The following is an 18,874-nucleotide window of genomic DNA, read 5'->3' on the forward strand; positions in this document are numbered from 1 at the left end:
CATGATGTTTTGTTGGCACTGTTGGGCTTCTCTCTTTAGTTGAGGTGAGCCTTCAAATGTCACTTGTATACTATTGCAAATTCCTTCCAAACACATTTGGTAAAAGACATGAAATTATCAATTTTGAAATTAGATGCATTAGCACACAGACGAGATGTCAAACTGCCCGTAAAATGCTAACTGATTCATTTTTGCATTTATGATTTTTTGTTGTGATGTTCTTGAAAAGACACCACTGCTGACTCTTAATCCATTTTCATATTTATTTCAGCTTACATTCCTTGTCATTTGTAAGTATTTCAATTCTTCATCTTTATCTCAGATAGAAGACAGCTATGCAAGACAAATGAGCATTTCCAGTTTGCTATTTAATGTTTAAACACAATAGTTTTTACAGTTTGTATTTTTACGGTGTAAAGAGGGCAACATCATCTCTGCCAGTTTTCCATCTTGACTCATCTCTTGTTGTTTTCATAGTACTTTGTCCATTCAACAAGGGATCAAATGATTAATACCAATAGAACTCAAAGTGTCCTTGAGATGGGAAACAAGATAGGGGTTCTGTAAAAGGGGAAAGTGCTGCAAAAATTCTAAGGAGTTTACCCACGAGGATGAGCTCATCTCCTCAAAGGGATATATGATATTTTAGATTTCACATTATCATCTTATAAGGATTAAGTACAAATATAGACACCCTCATGCAGCTGCCCTTTGAAAACAACAAAATATAAGCAGTAGCGGTTAACTGTCTTGGGTCACTTGTGCTATTAGGGGGCATTTGTGCTACTAGGGGTCACGCTTTAACATTTATGTTAAAGGTATAAAATGAAAATTCTGTCATCATTTACTCACCCTCATGTCATTCCAATTATGACTTTCTTCTGTTGAACGTAAAATAAGATATTTTGAGGAACGTCTTTTTTTTTATCCATAAGTACAATTAAAGTTATAACTATACGTGAACATGACTGAAATTAAATATTTTTTATTTCCTGTATCTTTTCTCCGAAATCTCTGTGATATGCTGAAGATGTGAAACACTCTCTGTGATAGTGATGGGTTGCTTGTGAATAATTTATCTTTGACTGCATTATAATGACTTCCTAATTCAGAATATGATCAAAGATTGTGTATGTGGATATGTTCGGAGAAATTAGCTATTGAAAAATGACATTTTACCTCTGCTCAAATGAAGGAAATGACTTAAAGATTGAGTTTCATTCACGAAAATGAAATAGCCTAAAGTCATCAAATCACTGCTGTTTATAGGTAAAATTACACAAAACACAACTTGTATAAAGAGAGCTTATTTTATAGCCTGAAGGGAGAACAGATAGGGAAGTACTTTGTTTTTAATTTTACTATAAAAAAGGAAAAAGATTCATTGCCATCAATGTCGTGCTAGTTAAAAATATAACATAATACTGAACATTCTGCTTGATAATCTGTATTATATGCATTATAGAGTTTTATTTTTCTCTTTAAATGGCAGATCTCTATTTTTAAAAAAAAGTTTAAATCAATTTTTTTTTAGAACCTTAAAGTTTATCTTGTGGTTAACTAAAGTTTATCTTGAATCTTGTGATGGTCGGAATTTTTTAAAAAATATATCAGGGAAAAAGTAAATATAGGGTGCTGCATATCAAATAGTTACTGATCTTCTCAGGCTCTTCAAATATGGCCCATCATTGCACACATACTGTAATATCCAAATGTACAGAAAATAGACTCCAACTAAACTTACCGCAAAAACAATGAACCAAGAGCTGTCATTCCCCACAGTACACAACACAATACAAGCAATAAAGGGATTTATTTAGCAGTCATTATTATGATATGGTTTGTAAGATCCATGTGCACCAGCATGAGTTTTTTTTTTTTTTTTTTTATCAAAACAACATGAAAAATGGTCATTCAAACACAGTATACATATTATAAAAAACACTGACAAAACAAACTGTTTAAATTATTGGAACAACATTTTTCTTTTGTGCTCATGACCATCGATGAGATTTCATCTATATAGACCCGCCCTGATTTTAAGGTTTATTAGAAAGGCAGAGGTAAAATGAGTCTATCCTTTTTAAATATGTACAGTACATACTCATTAATATTCATGAGCACAAAGAAAAGCTGAGGCATTTTCAGAATATTGCAACATTGTGAGCGCATTACTACTACTACTACTAAATAATAACAAAGGGATCTGGGATAAGATGAAAAGAAACAATATACAAATGGAACTGCAAATTGTGAAGAACAGAATACTCTTAAAACAAAATTAGGCCATTAGCAGAAGTTAAAAAAGAGGGACAAAAAAAAAAAAAAAAAAGTCAAAGGGGTAAAATAAAACAAAAGAAGTACCGTGCCTGTCTGTGAAATCCATTACTCTGCTCTTGAGTTACAATACTGCAATACTCTGAATTTATTCCTGACAGACGGCACCCTCAGGATCCAGCTGTTCCACCTTTGCTGGTGGTCCAGGAATCAAATCGCACCTCAACTACTTCCTCACTGGCCCTGAAACTCTCCATCGGTTTTTCCTGTGACCAAGGTGACATCGGTATTGCAGCCAGCAGAGGGTGTACTGATCGTTTCCTAAAACTGTTGAGCACCGGAAGAATATAGAGTAAGAGAGGTTATTGGAGTGACAGTGAAATACTCATTCTATTAAATCATATTCCAAAAAGACTCACATTTTTGAGGAACTCCTCTGCAACTATGCGAGCCCTGGCGTTAACTGACAGTTTCATCTCACTGATTTCCTTATCGATCTCCTCCATAAAATGGATGACAAAGTCCACTAACTTATGCTTGTACATTTGTTCTGTGTGGAAGTTGGTAATGAGGAAACTGATGTCATATCCCTGACAAAAAAAGGTGTTAAATATTATATTACAAGTGAACATTTAACAACAGAGAACTTTAGAAGGTTGTTAACAAGCTGCTATTTTAAATAACAGCAAAACATTTAGCAAAAGGACAGCAGTGTAAACAATCAGTGAAAAAGTGAAGCAAAATGACACATGTGTTGCAAACACCAGGCTTTTTAGAACAAAGAAATCTCCCTCACCTCCACGGCTTTTCTCCGCAGGATGAAGAAGTTCTCAGCTCTCATCATCATGAAGCGCATGAACTTGTGACACAGGATCTTTTCAATCTCATCAGCCTTTAATGGACCAGTTGAGATGCATTATCCAATCACAGACCATTATAGATATAAACAGCTCATCAAACTTGATTCTCAGCTTGTTCTATTGAAATATATAGTATGCATAGCTAATATAATGTCCTGTGGTTTTCAACACAACCGATACAGGATAAGATATTTTTGGTATTTTTTTATTAACACAAATTGGGGGTATTGATACATTAAAATCAACCAATATTGTGATTTTTGTAGTATTTTAATTTAGATTAGACTTAGATTATTTTAATATATCAATAATAATTTATTTAATTAAATCCTTCGGCCCTCTGGTTGAGAACCACTAGCTTACAGCATTCAGTGGACTGAATGTGTTCTCATTAACAAGTCAGAATGAAACCAACCCCCATCGCTTGTCTCATCACCACCACCACCACCACCACCACAATACTTCTCTTTTTGTATTGTTAGTAGCATTTTAAGTCTCTAAAACATCTCAGAAAGGACAGCAAAAATGAGTTTAGAGCAAAACAGTAAATGTACTTACCTGTTTGACAGCAATGCTGACTCGCACAGAATTGATGGAACCTTCTATTAGAACCTTCTCTTTTTCATTCCTACTGATCACAACAGGCTGAAGCAAAAGCTCTTTACTGCTCCTGGTGAGACAATTAGACAAGATGGTAAAGCATACACCCATGTGTTACACACTGCAAACTTATACTAGTATGCTTTCTCAAACTATCTATGACCTAATGGCTCATTTTGCACCAGTCAGATGAGGTTATGCGGGCCACTAACCTATATGAACCATGTAACTTTTACACACAAATAAAACTCATATCCAAACAATAGTTACATACACTTACCGGACTTCAACCTCAGGTTTGTTGTGTCTTTCAACCACCTGTGAGGAGAAGTTTTCCAGACAGAGAGCTGCCTGCAGTGTAGCACGCACCGCATTCAGGTACGGACGCAAAGTCGCCGTCTGACAAAACAAATGAAACTAAATCAGTCCTCAGGATGATGAACCGTGTCTACAACAAGAACATCGCAAATGGCTCACACAACTTCTACTCTATTTGTTCCACACACACGTCTGAACCTGCAGGGGAATTCTTGGGATACTGCACTCCTCTGCAAGACTTCAGAGAGGAAAAAAACTATGCTCAACACATTACTAAACGACTCGGTCAACCTGCAAAGACCATGAATCTCTTCATAGACTGTCTGAAGCCTGCCACTTCCTGAACTTAACTGCAAGTCATGGAGGAAGTGCAAATCCTTCTGCATGAAAAATGATACATTTTTAAAATACTGACCCTGTAGGCTTCCTTGAAATTAGAAAGAGTTCACTGCATAGAACTAGACACTGAAACACACATTTGTCTGTACACATAATTAATATTTCTAAGGCAAGTAAATATTATGTAGCAAATGTCAACCGTTTATACAAAAGTGTAACAATACTGTAGAATGAAAATGTGTAGCAGAAGAAGAAAACACCTATTAATTATTTAATTATATGGATATGAAAAGAGGTCGATTTGAGTTGGCTTGCCCATAATACAAAACCCTACATTACAAAACGCTGGCAATGTTACTACATACTAAATGTGAAACGTCAAATCACTATCAGTCAACCAGCGACTGGGGAATATGGGTGGGGATGTTAGCTAGTGATTTAGCACTACGTGCCGATTCTGAGCAACTTCATTTAAATGCTGAAACAAACACGAGCAATTAGACATTTGCGACACAACGATGTTATCATTAATCTAATACAAAATTACATATACATATAAAATATATATTTTTTTTTTTCCGAAGTGCTGAAAGGAAATCCTACCATTTCTGTGCACCCGTTGTAGCAGAAGACGGAAGCGCTACAAACACCGGGCGACTTCCGCGAGTAACGCCACTCATCGGAAGATACCAACTTTTTACTAAATAGGGGTGAAGACTATGTAATACTAACAGTATTTTCTTGGCCTGCGGTTTTTAATCCTTGCGATATTAAAATGGTGTGACATGCCTTTATGTGCTTCATTAGCTGGCATTACTCATGATGCATTATTGGTATGACATCGAGATGCAGACCTTAAAATCACTGAAGTGATGCGAAATAGATGCTATCAGTGTTGTTGAAACTCAATTTTCTCACATACACTAAGTCACGTGCTTACTTGTAGAATTATTTGATAGACTTATATGTTTGCCATAGGTTGTAGAAGAGGAAGTTCTGCCGAGGGTTAGTGATGGAAGCACTTAAACCTTTTTTTTTTTTTTTTTACATTTGTAAATACAGTACTTTTATCTTCATTGCTTTAAAAATGACATTTTGCATGAAGGTAAAAAATTATATAATGACAATTTAGAACTTCATTGGAAGGCAGTTGTGATATTAGATCCCAGATCGGTTTTAAATGTATTTTCCCTTTTCCTTCCTGATGATTTCAGTTGATATTTGTGTTGCCACTCTTTATAGGCTTTTGTTAACACCAAAACTGCTCATGGTAACCGGATTAAAGTGAATCATTAAAGGGTTAGTTCACCCAAAAATGAAAATGATGTCATTTATTACTCACCCTCATGTTGTTCCACACCCGTAAGACCTTGGTTAATCTTCGGAACACAAATTAAGATATTTTTGTTGAAATCCAATGGCTCAGTGAGGCCTGCATAGCCAGCAATGACATTTCCTCTCTCAAGATCCATTAATGTACTAAAAACATATCAGTTTATGTGAGTACAGTGGTTCAATATTAATATTATGAAGCGACGAGAATATTTTTGGTGCGCCAAAAAAAAATACAACTTATATAGTGATGGCCGATTTCGAAACACTGCTTCAGGAAGCTTCGGAGCATAATGAATCAGCGTGTCGTCAATTCAGCGGTTCGGAGCGCCAAAGTCACGTGATTTCAGCAGTTTGGTGGTTTCACACGCGATCCGAATCATGATTCAACACAAAAGAATCATAACGCTCCGAAGCTTCATGAAGCAGTGTTTTGAAATCGGCCATCACTATATAAGTCGTTATTTCGGTGCACCAAAAACATTCTCGTCGCTTTATAATATTAATATTGGACCACTGTACTCACATGAACTGATTTAAATATGTTTTTAGTAGTACATTAATGGATCTTGAGAGGAAATGTCATTGCTGGCTATGCAGGCCTCACTGAGCCATCGGATTTCATCAAAAATATCTTAATTATAAAAATACCCTTTAATCTAATCATCCTATGTCTGTTGTTTAAATGAACAAGTTAAAAAGCATGCATCAAGAAGGTCGCAGTCATTTGTATTTAAAAATCAGATGTTTATTGGACATATTTGTTGCTTTTGCAGTCCAGAAACAATGCATATGCAATACAAATATTAAAAAAAACAATGTTCTAATGCTAACTTATATTTACAAAGCGTTTCTTGTCTTCTAGTTAGTTTGTACAAAGCATCCTGTTCAGTACATCAAACAAAAGCATGACGTATTGCAGCACAGAAACTAAAGTGGGTGTGTCTCTATGGAGCCGTTTCTAGAAAGAACTACATCAAACCCCAAATTACAGCATGACATCAACAAAAGCAATATTTTTCAAAGAATTAAAAAAAAAAAAAAACCTTGCCAAGAAGCTAGCTATAGGCTATACAAAAATAAAATCTTCAATTCCAAAGAGTCTATTTTGATTTCTTTGCCTTGGTTGCCTTCTTCACCGCGACGTTTGGCTTTTTTGCAGCTGCTTTCTTCGGTTTGGCAGTCACCTTCTTAACACTAGTCTTCTTCGTGGTCTTCTTTTTAACGGAACTCTTTTTGGCACTCTTCTTTGCACTCACTTTCTTGGTCACGGCTTTTTTAGACGCCGATTTGCCAGGCTTTTCCGTCTTGGTCGCCTTGGCTGCACTTTTCTTTGGCTTTTTCTCAAATTTCTTTTTATTGAGCTTGAATGAGCCGTTGGCCCCCAGTCCCTTCACCTGCACGAGCGTGTCGTTGAGCAGGAGCGCGCGGATGGAATAGCGCAGATACATGCGCCCGTTCTGCTGATCAAACCAGCTCACTTTCTTCGCTTCATTGTATATCCTGAAAAGCGACGAGCCGTTTTTCTCGCACAGGGTTCGGATCGCATCAATGACGAGCTGGCTATACTTGCCGGGCCCTTTACTCTTCTTTTTCTTCTTTTTAGCTGGAGAAGCACTTACGGCAGGCTTTGCCTTATTCCCCGATGCCTTCTTCGCTTTGGTTGCTGCTGGAGCAGGGGCTGGGGCGGGTGCTGACTCTTCTACCTCAGCAGACATTATCAAACTTAATGCGTGTTTTTTCCGAGAATATCAGCTCAGAGACGCGAGCATCATCTGAGAGTTTTGAATCATCAGATTTAACTGCGATACGCGGACGTGATTGAAAACAACAACACAGCCGACAGAGGCGCTTGTGAAGTTGTGTTTTCTTCCACGACTTTGGGAGCTATTATCTTGTTAGTTTGACATACATTACGATTTTAAATGATTCATGAGGGAAGTGCAGAAGCTCCTCTTTCCACGAGTGTGCTAAACTGATGAAATAATTGCAAAAGCATGGCGCGAGAAAGCAAAAGAAAGAACTTGCCCACATAATGCCTTGCGATTTTGGGTAGGGGTACGTACTTTGCGAACGAAAATCTTTTTATTGGTATGCAGTCAGTTCGTGCATCGAGCTGGCTATGAAAATTTAGAAAGTAAAGATTCTGTTATTATATTACACAGTCCACGTTTACCAAATGCCTTCGAGATACAGGCAGTTTAAATTCTCTCAACTAACACATTAAACGCCCTCGCGTGGCTGTGTATTGGCAAACTTTTTCTTTGCTTTTCTGTTGTGTTCCTGGTGACTTCACTTCTGTGCCTATTTGTGAATCTTGAATTTTTTGCAAATAAAGACATGTAATGTAGTGTATCTGACATGCCGTTTGACGCCACATTAAAATAGAGGTTTTATTTGTTTAGCCTATTATATCAAAGGTGTTGTTCACCAATTGCTATCATTTTAATGTGTCTGACAACTCATTACTAGAGCATCTGCACATAGGTGTAATATGAGTGGTAAAAATGGCTGATTAGAGATAAACTGTAAAACATTTTAGGCATTTTGAAAATCTGGACAAAGCTTGGTACGTTTTGTAATGTAAAGTTTATCTGGGAAATTATAAATAAATATGGATATGACAATTGTTATTTCCAAACCTATGTAAGCAAAAATAGGTAAGCAATATTAATAATCCTGGTAAACCTAAATCAGTGTGCTCTAATATATAGGCCTATTCTTTGTTTAAACCACTTAAATTTGAAACTGTTCAACTGTCTTTAGATATGTTATATAAAAAGATAAACCTATGTTCTCAAATCCTAAATTCACTGGTGTTCAATCACTTGGTTGTTTAAAAAAGGTGTGCTCTAAACGCTGAGTTAAAAACAACCCAAGTTGGGTTGAAAATGGACAAATCCAGCGATTGGGTTATGTTTGTCCAACCTGCTGAGTAGTTTTATTTAACTCAACTATTGCTTAAAAATTGTTGTACTGGAAATTAACATTTATAAATATGTTTAATAAACTATAAACATTTATTAAATTGCTTATTAATAAATGTTCACCTTTTGATTAGCTATTATTATTGTTGCCTCTAGTAATTATGTCTTATTTTTCATTTCCAACCTATTTTTATATTCTATATTCATTTTAAGCCAGCAATATAGTCATTTTTAAACAATAGTTGGGTTAGATAAAACTGCCCAGCATGTTGAGCAAACATTTAACCCAACTGCTGGGTTGTTTTTAACCCAGCATTTTTTATTGTGTGTGATTTTTGTTGTAGATGTCAGAAAATGAGAATCTATTCCTTTATGTGACTCTGCCCATCACATAAATGGCAATAAGCTTCATAATGTTTTTCCAGATGCAAATTAAAGGTGCTAAAGAGGATGTTTTGTTTTAAAATTTTTGCAATATTACTTGAAACTGTCTTCACTAACTGATAAAAGACTATTTATTAGGTGCACTGAAAGGAATAATATTAATATACATCATCTTTGCACGAGGTAGTTAAAAACATCAGCCAATCGTTAACGCGATCATCGCGTAAACGATTGGCCCTCTGGCTTGTCAATCACTGCCGTGACGTTCCTTGTGAGAGACATGCGCGGATGCGCGCTCCAGTAACTTTCCACACTCCACAGGCGCCGCATGCAATGTTTTTGTCAGGAGACAGGAGTAACAACTGCGGATTATGAGTTACCTGCGGTGAGTCCGACATAATGAATCCAAAAAACACGACACAGTGAATGCCGGTGGTAAACACTCGTGTTCCAATACTCGTGCACGAGTTTTGGGAGGAGTTCCCTCAAAATGAGCTGTGAAGGAAGGGGGTTGTTCTCACGCATGCGCTCATTTCAAAAACTCACTAACAGTCTTTGATTTCTCAGTCGACGAAAAGATCCTCTTTAGCACTTTTAACTAATAACTAAAATTAGTTATTGTATATTAATTGCTAACTAAATATGCATCATTATTCTGTTACACCACAGTTTGCTAAAAACAAAACAAAAGGAAATACTTTCAATATTTTCAAAATCATTTACTTGCTCCTCTAAAGGCCGTCATCCCATACATTCAGCACTAGATGGCAGTCTATCTACTGATAATGGTTTTTGTTGTGATTGCGCACACTTATCCAAGATGTTCACATCTTAGGAACTTTCGTATGTGTACCACAGATACACATGACTTCTGAACTTCATTACAAATGGTTAACTCATGCCTTACTTTGCTGCATCTCACTGAATTACACTTTGAAGAGAAATCCCCCCTCATAGTGATTTTTCATCTCTTCATTACCCCGAAGAGTTGAACAGGTGAGTCATGCGTTGACTGTAATATGCATGTTTGCACATTTACAATTACACAGTTGTTATAGCCACTTCCTGTTGCGCACACAAAGAGCAACCACCTCTCAATAAAATAGGTCTAGCACCTTCCCCTTGCAGACAGAGAAAGGTTAAAGGCCAAAGTGTAGCAGAGGTCATCCTATTCAAGAGTTGTGTCCTTCCCGAGTGTGTGTATATATATATATATATATATATATATATATATATATATTAGTGTGCACGACTGTCTGTCTTTTAATAAGAGTGTTAAAAGAGGAATTCCAAGTTTGTATGACCCTTAACAAACTCTGTAAACTGTACACACACTCCAAAACAGGACATACACGCAGTGAAGAGTTTGATGAGGATGTTTATCTTTCTATTTGAATGTGATCGTATGAGAGTATGTGATTATTTGTTGATTCTAGATGGATTTGATGGGAAACAAAATTCATGCAATCAGGTAGACAGTGAGTGTTTGCATGTGTGTGTAAACGTATAGGAACGAGTGTGAGTTTGTGTGTGTTTTAGGGGGTGGGTTTACCGGTGCATGTCAGACAGCAAAGAGCCGCAGTTATCTAGGAATCTGAGCCAAAAGAGCTTCACAAACAGAAGGGAGCGAGCAGGAGAGCGAGAGGGAGGGATAGAGGAGAGAAGATCAAATAAAAGAGAAAAACAGGAAAGGAGACTCTGAGGAGCACATAGAAAGAAAGACAATGTGCAGGACTTGATAGACTGCAGATGATACTGCGTATAACATCAGATCTGGAGAGAGAAGAAAAGTCAGTGACACAGGAGTGTTGCTAGAGAAAATCCCACTGAAATTAAGTAGTAGAAAGAGTAGAAAAGAGAGAGAAAAAGAGAGGGAACAGGTGCATACTATCTCTTTGGACTCCTGAGCAGCATGTGTGTGCGTGTTGTGCCCTTGTTTTTGCTGGGAGCGTACATGATGTGTGTATGTGTGCTGTGTCAGAGGGAGATCCTGGTGGCCGGGCCCCCAAACAGCAAATGTGAGGGAAGCTGCAGTGCAACAGCATCACCCCTTAAAATACATCACCCTAAGGACTCACGACTCAGAAAGACTCCAGAGAACCACAAAAACGCACAGGTAAGCATTACCTATATGTAAACATGATCTTTGGTGAGAGATTTGAGAGCATATTGGGCACAAATATTTTTGGTAACACTTTACAAGGTCTCATTTTGTAGCATTGGTTAATGCATTCGATAACCAGCAATGAGCAATATATATATATATATATATTTTTTTTTTTTACAGCATTTATTTATTTTTGTTATTGTTAGTTAATAAAAATGCAGTTTTTTTATGTTAGTTCACAGAGCATTTACTAATTTAAACATACAAATTTTGATTTTAAAAATGAATTAGTAAATGTTGAAATTAATATTAAATATTAATAAATGCTGTAGAAGTATTATTCATTGTTAACTAATGAAAATGAAACCTTATTGTAAAATGTTTCCTATATTTAATTTATTTTGCATTTAAATAGTTTTTTTGTGATATTCATTAATATTGATGTTTTTATGTATGCATATTTTATTATAAAAAATATGGGTTTTGTCAGTGTGTTGTGGTGTAAAATATACATTAGGATATGTATTCCATTCCTGTTTTCAGTAATTGGCTGTTGAATAACACAATACAAATCCCTAAATACTTTGCATTTAAGATAGCTTTTTAAATAAGTTGATAAATTATGGTAAATAATAATACACCATAAAGTAAAAAATAATCATTTCAATAGTTTCTGTTAGTCATTTTTGTGCCCATGGAAGTGTTAACAGTCTTAGAGTCCCAGACTACTAAACATTTAATAGTCACCTTGTTTATTTACCTAAAAGAAGAAAAAAAATGCATGTGTCATTTTGGTCAAAGTCAGAAAATATTTTATGAATTAGAAAAAAATAGCATTAACTACTCTAAACTATTATATATGTTAATATTGACACTATAGAATATGGAGACTTTGCATACAATGTTAAGATTGAGAATAAAGATACAATGACTTTGTGTTTTTATGCCCTGCAGGTGTCTGATACATCTGAACGTCTCATCCAGCTGCAGCGCTGTATGCTGCAACATGAATCAGTGGCTGTGAGTCAGGGAGATGGGTCTGATTCACTAGTAGCCTTTCTGGCTCTTATGGCAGCAGTGCTGACAGAATGTGACCTCCACTGCCATAGTCAGAGACTCAAAGAGATGGCCACCAGACTTGGTTATTATATTCCACAACATATGCCACTCACATCTCCCTAAACACTTACAGCTCCTTCTTAAATGATAGGACTAGTTTAAATAAAGCACATTAATGTGTGTTTCCAATATATTTAAGAGACTAACTACTCTGTCTTTTCATCATTTATTGATTCCTGCTGTTCTCTCAATTAAGTTAACACCCAATTTACACTCAGCAAACAGAGGTGTTCTTAGGAATGCAAGAAAACTGACCCTTGACAGCCTCTATTTGACCCTCTGACAACCTTTTTCTAACCTTTGTATAACCCCACAACAAACTCTAACCATCCTGAAATAGTCAACTAGCAAATAATCAATTAAATAATAATATATTCTTCAAATACTTTAAAACGGTTCCTCAAATCCATCCCTGGAGGGTCACTGTCCTGCAAAGTTTAGCTCAAACCATGATCAACTTCACCTACCTGAAATTTTCTAATAAATTTGAAGAGCTTGACTTGCTTGTTCAGGTGTGTTTGATTATGATTGCAACTAAACTCTGCAGGGCAGTGGCCCTCAAGGACTGAATCTGAGGAATCCTTTTTTCCCCCCCGGAACAGTTTATGATCTTATTTGATTATTTGAATCATATTGTTTTGCATTTGGTCATTAAATGGGAATTACAAAGGGAGTTTTTAATCTTAAATTTCTTTTTATGACAGTGAATGTCATACAGGGGCATTTTATCTAATTGGAAACATAATTTTCAGGAATATTAGGAATAATCATTAGAATCGTTTGTTCTAACTGTGTTTCTGTATGGAGTTTTATGCTAGAATTCTATAAGAAAATGTAATCATGATAGAAAATCTAATAAGAATACTGTAGAAATGTCTTAAAGATGCCCTAGAACTTTTTTTTAAAAGATGTAATATAAGTCTAAGGTGCCCCCTGAATGTGTCTGTGAAGTTTCAGCTTAAAATACCCCATAGATTTTTTTTAATTAATTTTTTTAACTGCCTATTTTGGGGCATCATTAGAAATGAGCCGATTCAGGGTGTGTGGCTCTTTAATTCTCGTGCTCCATGCCCCAAGAGCTCGCGCTTGCCTTAAACAGCATAAAAAAAAAGTTCAAACAGCTAATATAACCCTCAAAATGGATCTTTACAAAGTGTTCGTCATGCAGCATGTCTAATCGCGTAAGTACAGTGTTTATTTTGATGTTTACATTGATTCTGAATTAATTTGAGGCTGTGCTCCGTGGCTAACGGCTAATGCTACACCCTTGGAGAGATTTATAAAGAATGAAGTTGTGTTTATGAATTATACAGACTGCACGTGTTTAAAAATGAAAATAGCGACGGCTCTTGTCTCCGTGAATACAGTAAGAAACGATGGTAACTTTAACCACATTTAACAGTACATTAGCAACATGCTAACGAAACATTTAGAAAGACAATTTACAAATATCACTAAAAATATCATGCTATCATGGATCATATCAGTTATTATTGCTTCATCTGCTATTTTTTGCTATTGTCCTTGCTTGCTTACCTAGTCTGATGATTCAGCTGTGCACAGATCCAGACGTTACTGGCTGCCCTTGTCTAATGCCTCGATCATGGGCTGGCATATGCAAATATTGGGGGCGTACATATTAATGATCCCGACTGTTACATAACAGTCGGTGTTATGTTGAGATTCGCCTGTTCTTCGGAGGTCTTTTAAACAAATGTGATTTATTTAAGAAGGAGAAAACAATGCAGTTTGAAACTCACTGTATGTCTTTTCCATGTACTGAACTCTTGTTATTCAACTATGCAGAGGTAAATTCAATTTTTGAATCTAGGGCACCTTTAATGGACTTTTTTTGACTAAGGGACTCTCTCTCTCTCGATCTTAGAAAGCGTAGTGGGAAAAAATGGGGAGAAAGACTTGCTGCTGTTGCTGAAAAGTATCACGCATTCTAAACCTAATGGCCTCAAACCAAGGACTCCTACAGGTGAGCTATAAACACACAGACAGACAGACAAACTGTAGACTTAAAGACATAGATAGATAGATAGATAGATAGATAGATAGATAGATACATAGATACATAGATAGATACATAGATACATAGATAGATACATAGATAGATACATAGATACATAGATAGATACATAGATAGATAGACATACAACAAATACCCTATTGTAGTACTAGGACATTTATTGCACAGATGTTAACAGATGTTTTGTTTTGGTCTGTATGGCAGTGCCTCCCTCTGCAGGGCTTTACCCTCAAGACTGTCATGAGATCTACAAAATGGGAATCAAAGAGAACGGGATCTACACCATACAGCCAGATCCAAAGCGCCCAGCATTAGAGGTACAAACATTAAAGGCACAGAAAGTCTGCAGAAACTAAAATACATTTATATCACATTACATCTATTTTACTTATTCCATTTATATTTTGATGTCTAATCCAAGTCCAGTGTGATTTAAAGGGATAGTTGAAAATTCAAAATGAAAAATTTTGTCATTGTTTACAAACCTGTATCTTTTTGCGGAACACAAAAGAAGATATTTTGAAGATCACTGGGGTCTGAAAAACATTGGACCCCATTGATTTTTATTGTATGGACAAAAAAAAAGAAGCATGCATATTTGGAGTAAATGATCACCCTTTAAAGGTGCTAAAGAGGATGTTTTGTTTTATACATTTTTACAATATTACTTGAAACTGTCTTCACTAACTGATAAAAGACTATTTATTAGGTGCACTGAAAGGAATAATATTAATATACATCATCTGTGCACGAGGTAGGGCCTTAAAAACATCAGCCAATCGTTTACGCGATTGGCCCTCTGGCTTGTCAATCACTGCCATGACGTTCCTTGTGGGAGACGTGTGCGGCTGCGCGCTCCAGTAACTTTCCACACTACACAGGCACCGCATTCAATGTTTTTGTCAGGAGACAGGAGTAACAACTGCAGATTATGAGTTACCTGCGGTGAGTCCAACATAATGAATCCACTAACACGACACAGTGAATGCTGATGGTAAACACTCGTGTTCCAATACTCGTGCACGAGTTTTGGGAGGCGTTCTCTCGAAATGTTGAAGGAGGGGGGTTGTTCTTATGCATGCGCTCATTTCAAAAACTCAGTCGACGAAAAGATCCTCTTTATCACCTTTAAGTGTTCAAATACTTTTGAGGGGCAGCACTACATGTGTGATTTCTTTTTTATTTGTCTTTTCCAGGCTGTCTGTGACATGGTTTCAGCTGGTGGGGGATGGACAGTATTCCAGCGCAGGTTTGATGGACAAATTGACTTTAACCGAACCTGGCAGGAGTACCGTGATGGATTTGGATCCCCGCAGACAGAGCACTGGTTAGGGAACGTAGTCCTATCCGCGTTAACTGCAAGTGGACATCATACGCTCCGCATCACTCTCCAAGACTGGCACGAACAAACACGCCATGCAAACTATAACACTTTTAAAGTGGCAGGAGAAAACCAGAGGTATATGCACACACAGACATAGGGCCAGATTTACTAAACGGGGCAAATTAGCATGAGAGCGCAATTCCAAAATGCACAGATGGGAGTGTCAAGTTTTGCACATTATCTACCGCTGACGCACAAATTAAAGAACACAAACGCAGTCAAATCATTTGAACAACTCAATCTACCAAGAGCAGTGCAATTTAGCGTTTGGTCGCAAATAAGCAGAGCTGATGCTCATCAGGTGCAGGTCGACATAGGTGCAACTTGTTACATGTAATAGGCTATACAGATAACATCTTCCTCTGGCATTCTCAAGATATTAATATGAGTGGAAAATATTTTCTCCCTTCTTTCACGTGCTCTCTGTTTTCTGCGGTGTCTTCTCCTAGCAGCAACAACTGCAGCTATATCGCGAAATGGGTTAAGACATGCTTTTTTGGGCGTTAAATAATGGCGCAAATCCCAGTAAATTGAATAGCGCAAACATTAGTAAATCGCGTTGTGTGATTCTTTTAAATATTCTCCTCCCATAAATTTTGTGTCTGAAAGGGAAACTCCTAAAAAAATGCATATGCAATAAGCTCAGCTACACAAACTCAGGCCACGCCTTTTCAGCGCTAATTGTGCACTGTGCGTCTTTAGTAAATTCCGACAGTAGTTTTTTAATGCCAAAAGAGGGTTTGCATTGGCGCAAGCTGTTAGTAAATCTGGCCCAATGATTTCTAAAATCCAGTGTCAAAAGCTGCTGACAAAACATTTGTATCAAATAGATGGAAATCAATTAAATTTCTTATTATGATGCATATGTGATATTCTCTCCATAAGGTTCCGCCTAACTGCTCGAGATTACCATGGCGATGCTGGCAATGCATTCAGTTATAGCAAACAGTACAATCATGATGGCAGAGCTTTCAGTACATATGACCGAGATCATGACCGCTACGCTGCTGGTAACTGTGCCCGTTACTATGGTGCTGGCTGGTGGTTTGATTCCTGTTTGGCCGCTAACCTCAATGGACGCTACTACCACGGGCGTTACAGCGGCATCACGGATGGCATCTACTGGGGCACCTGGTACATCCTGACTGACTATCGCACAGGGGAAAGATACTCATTTAAGAGCATTGAAATGAAAATGAGACCAAGGCGGAGCTAAGAATTTTTAATTTTTAAAATGACAAATCCTTGTTGTAGATGTTGACATGTAATCATACTCTTGCACTGTGTATTTCCTTTCAAGAATGGCTTGTAATTTTATAACCTGAACCTGCCATTATATTGAACTTGAGATATTTAGATAATTGTATGATATGAGAACACATTTATAAACATTTATTTTAAAATAAATATCAGATGCCAAATTTTAAGCAGTCTCATTTTGTCTGTGACTGTGTATATTCTCAATTTTCAGTTACTGTTGCACTATGGGACAAAAATAAACTATTGCATGCTATTCATGCTGCAAATACAGGAATTTATTTTAATTTGAATTAAAACGTGGTCTTAGTTTAAGGTCGGCATGAAATGAAAATCTATTTTCTAGTTGGATGTTATTGATCTTATTGTGTACGTATTGTGCATGTTTAATTTTTTTACCTTGTATTTCTTAATAAAAATGTCATACCTCAATCTTCAAGTAAAATGACAGACATCTCTCTTTTAACATATACCAGATTTCTCCAATAATTTAGTCTGCTTAAAACCCACCCCCTTTCCTACAATCCACTTCATGCTTGCGTTCAGCTGATTTGCCTTCATCCAATCAACAACTGATGGACCCTACATTTTTTCCCATTTTGATAGTCTGTTTTCTCGGATATACACTGCCCTCCAAAATTTTGAATCCTTTTTAATTTGTGATCATTTTGTACTGATAAGGGACAACACAAACTACGAAAACATTTTAAAATAAAATTTTATTATATAAACAGTTTATACATAGAAAAAAACTTACATTTTCGATTAATCAAAATATCCACCATTAGCAGTTATCTGACCTAAACTGGGTTCTAATTGGTTAATTGTATTCTAAACTTAATTGGCAATCAATTGTTGAAGTTATTAAAGGTGCCATAGAACGTCTTCTTAAAAAGATGTAATATAAGTCTAAGATGTCCCCTGAATGTGTCTGTGAAGTTTCAGCTCAAAATAACCCATATATTTTTTTTATTAATTTTTTTAACCGCCTTTTTTGGGGCATCATTAAATATGCGGCGATTCAGCGCGCAGCCCCTTTAAATTCTCGTGCTCCCCGCCCCCGAGCTCACGCTTGCCTTAAACAGCATAAACAAAATTCACACAGCTAATAAAACCCTCAAAATGGATCTTTACAAAGTGTTCGTCATGCAACATGTCTAATCGCGTAAGTATGGTATTTATTTGGATGTTTACATTTGATTCGGAATGAGTTTGATGGTGATCCGTGGCTAAAGCTAACATTACACACTGTTGGAGAGATTTATAAAGAATGAAGTTGTATTTATGAATTATACAGACTGCAAGTATTTTAAAAAATGAAAATAACGACAGTCTTGTCTCTGTGAATACAGTAAGAAACGATGGTACCTTTAACCACATTTAACAGTACATTAGCAACATGCTAACGAAACATTTAGAAAAACAATTTACAAATATCACAAAAAATATCATGTAATCATGGATCATGTCAGTTATTATTGCTCCATCTGCCATTTTTCGCTATTGTCCTTGCTTGCTTACCTAGTCTGATGAATCAGCTGTGCACATCCAGACGTTAATACTGGCTGCCCTTGTGTAATGCCTTGAACATGAGCTGGCATATGCAAATATTGGGGGTGTACATATTAATGAGCCCGACTGTTACGTAACAGTCGGTGTTATGTTGAGATTTGCCTGTTCTTCGGAGGTCTTTTAAACAAATGAGATTTATATAAGAAGGAGGAAACAATGGTGTTTGAGACTCACTATATGTCATTGCCATGTACTGAACTCGTTATTTAACTATGCCAAGGTAAATTACATTTTTAATTCTAGGGCACCTTTAAGGTGTGCTGACCCAAAAATCTTTTTCAAACCTGGGCCAAGTTTAAGCAGTAACCAGGCATCACAGCTGGCAAAGGGGCATGTCTGACTTTGGCATGTATATATTGCTAT

General features: G+C 36.6%; 3 protein-coding genes across 3 annotated transcripts; 1 reads left to right on the forward strand and 2 right to left on the reverse strand.

Annotated features, from left to right (window-relative positions):
* Positions 1-1,794: 1,794 nt before the first annotated feature.
* arpc4 (actin related protein 2/3 complex, subunit 4) lies at positions 1,795-5,046 on the reverse strand. Its single transcript, XM_067373907.1, has 6 exons — positions 4,998-5,046; positions 4,018-4,136; positions 3,696-3,807; positions 3,074-3,169; positions 2,697-2,867; positions 1,795-2,604 (listed from the first exon to the last, which is right to left on the reverse strand). The coding sequence occupies exons 1-6, from the start codon at positions 4,998-5,000 to the stop codon at positions 2,599-2,601; spliced, it is 507 nt and encodes a 168-aa protein (XP_067230008.1). The 5' UTR covers positions 5,001-5,046; the 3' UTR covers positions 1,795-2,598.
* Positions 5,047-6,445: 1,399 nt separating this feature from the next.
* Positions 6,446-7,505, reverse strand: h1-10 (H1.10 linker histone). Its single transcript, XM_067373790.1, has one exon. It carries the CDS (start codon positions 7,442-7,444, stop codon positions 6,830-6,832), a length of 615 nt encoding a protein of 204 aa, XP_067229891.1. The 5' UTR covers positions 7,445-7,505; the 3' UTR covers positions 6,446-6,829.
* Positions 7,506-10,994: 3,489 nt separating this feature from the next.
* Positions 10,995-16,898, forward strand: si:ch211-157b11.8 (fibroleukin). Its single transcript, XM_067372622.1, has 6 exons — positions 10,995-11,153; positions 12,099-12,285; positions 14,149-14,247; positions 14,503-14,615; positions 15,495-15,757; positions 16,568-16,898. The coding sequence occupies exons 1-6, from the start codon at positions 10,995-10,997 to the stop codon at positions 16,896-16,898; spliced, it is 1,152 nt and encodes a 383-aa protein (XP_067228723.1).
* Positions 16,899-18,874: the final 1,976 nt, after the last annotated feature.

Source organism: Chanodichthys erythropterus, chromosome 21 (genome assembly GCF_024489055.1).
Source record: "Chanodichthys erythropterus isolate Z2021 chromosome 21, ASM2448905v1, whole genome shotgun sequence".
Taxonomy (NCBI): domain Eukaryota; kingdom Metazoa; phylum Chordata; class Actinopteri; order Cypriniformes; family Xenocyprididae; genus Chanodichthys; species Chanodichthys erythropterus.

What these genes read in the sequence shown, in the direction of transcription:
- arpc4 (XM_067373907.1), bottom strand. An exon ending in TCAGCATTGCTGTCAAACAG is followed by an intron (nt 3,170 to 3,695) that starts GTAAGTACATTT and finishes GGTCCATTAAAG; the next exon opens with GCTGATGAGATTGAAAAGAT. An exon ending in TGCGGAGAAAAGCCGTGGAG is followed by an intron (nt 2,868 to 3,073) that starts GTGAGGGAGATT and finishes TTTTTTTGTCAG; the next exon opens with GGATATGACATCAGTTTCCT.
- h1-10 (XM_067373790.1), bottom strand. Translation starts at nt 7,444, where the DNA reads ATGTCTGCTGAGGTAGAAGAGTCAGCACCCGCCCCAGCCCCTGCTCCA.
- si:ch211-157b11.8 (XM_067372622.1), top strand. Translation starts at nt 10,995, where the DNA reads ATGTGTGTATGTGTGCTGTGTCAGAGGGAGATCCTGGTGGCCGGGCCC. An exon ending in CAAACCAAGGACTCCTACAG is followed by an intron (nt 14,248 to 14,502) that starts GTGAGCTATAAA and finishes TCTGTATGGCAG; the next exon opens with TGCCTCCCTCTGCAGGGCTT. An exon ending in CAAAGCGCCCAGCATTAGAG is followed by an intron (nt 14,616 to 15,494) that starts GTACAAACATTA and finishes TGTCTTTTCCAG; the next exon opens with GCTGTCTGTGACATGGTTTC.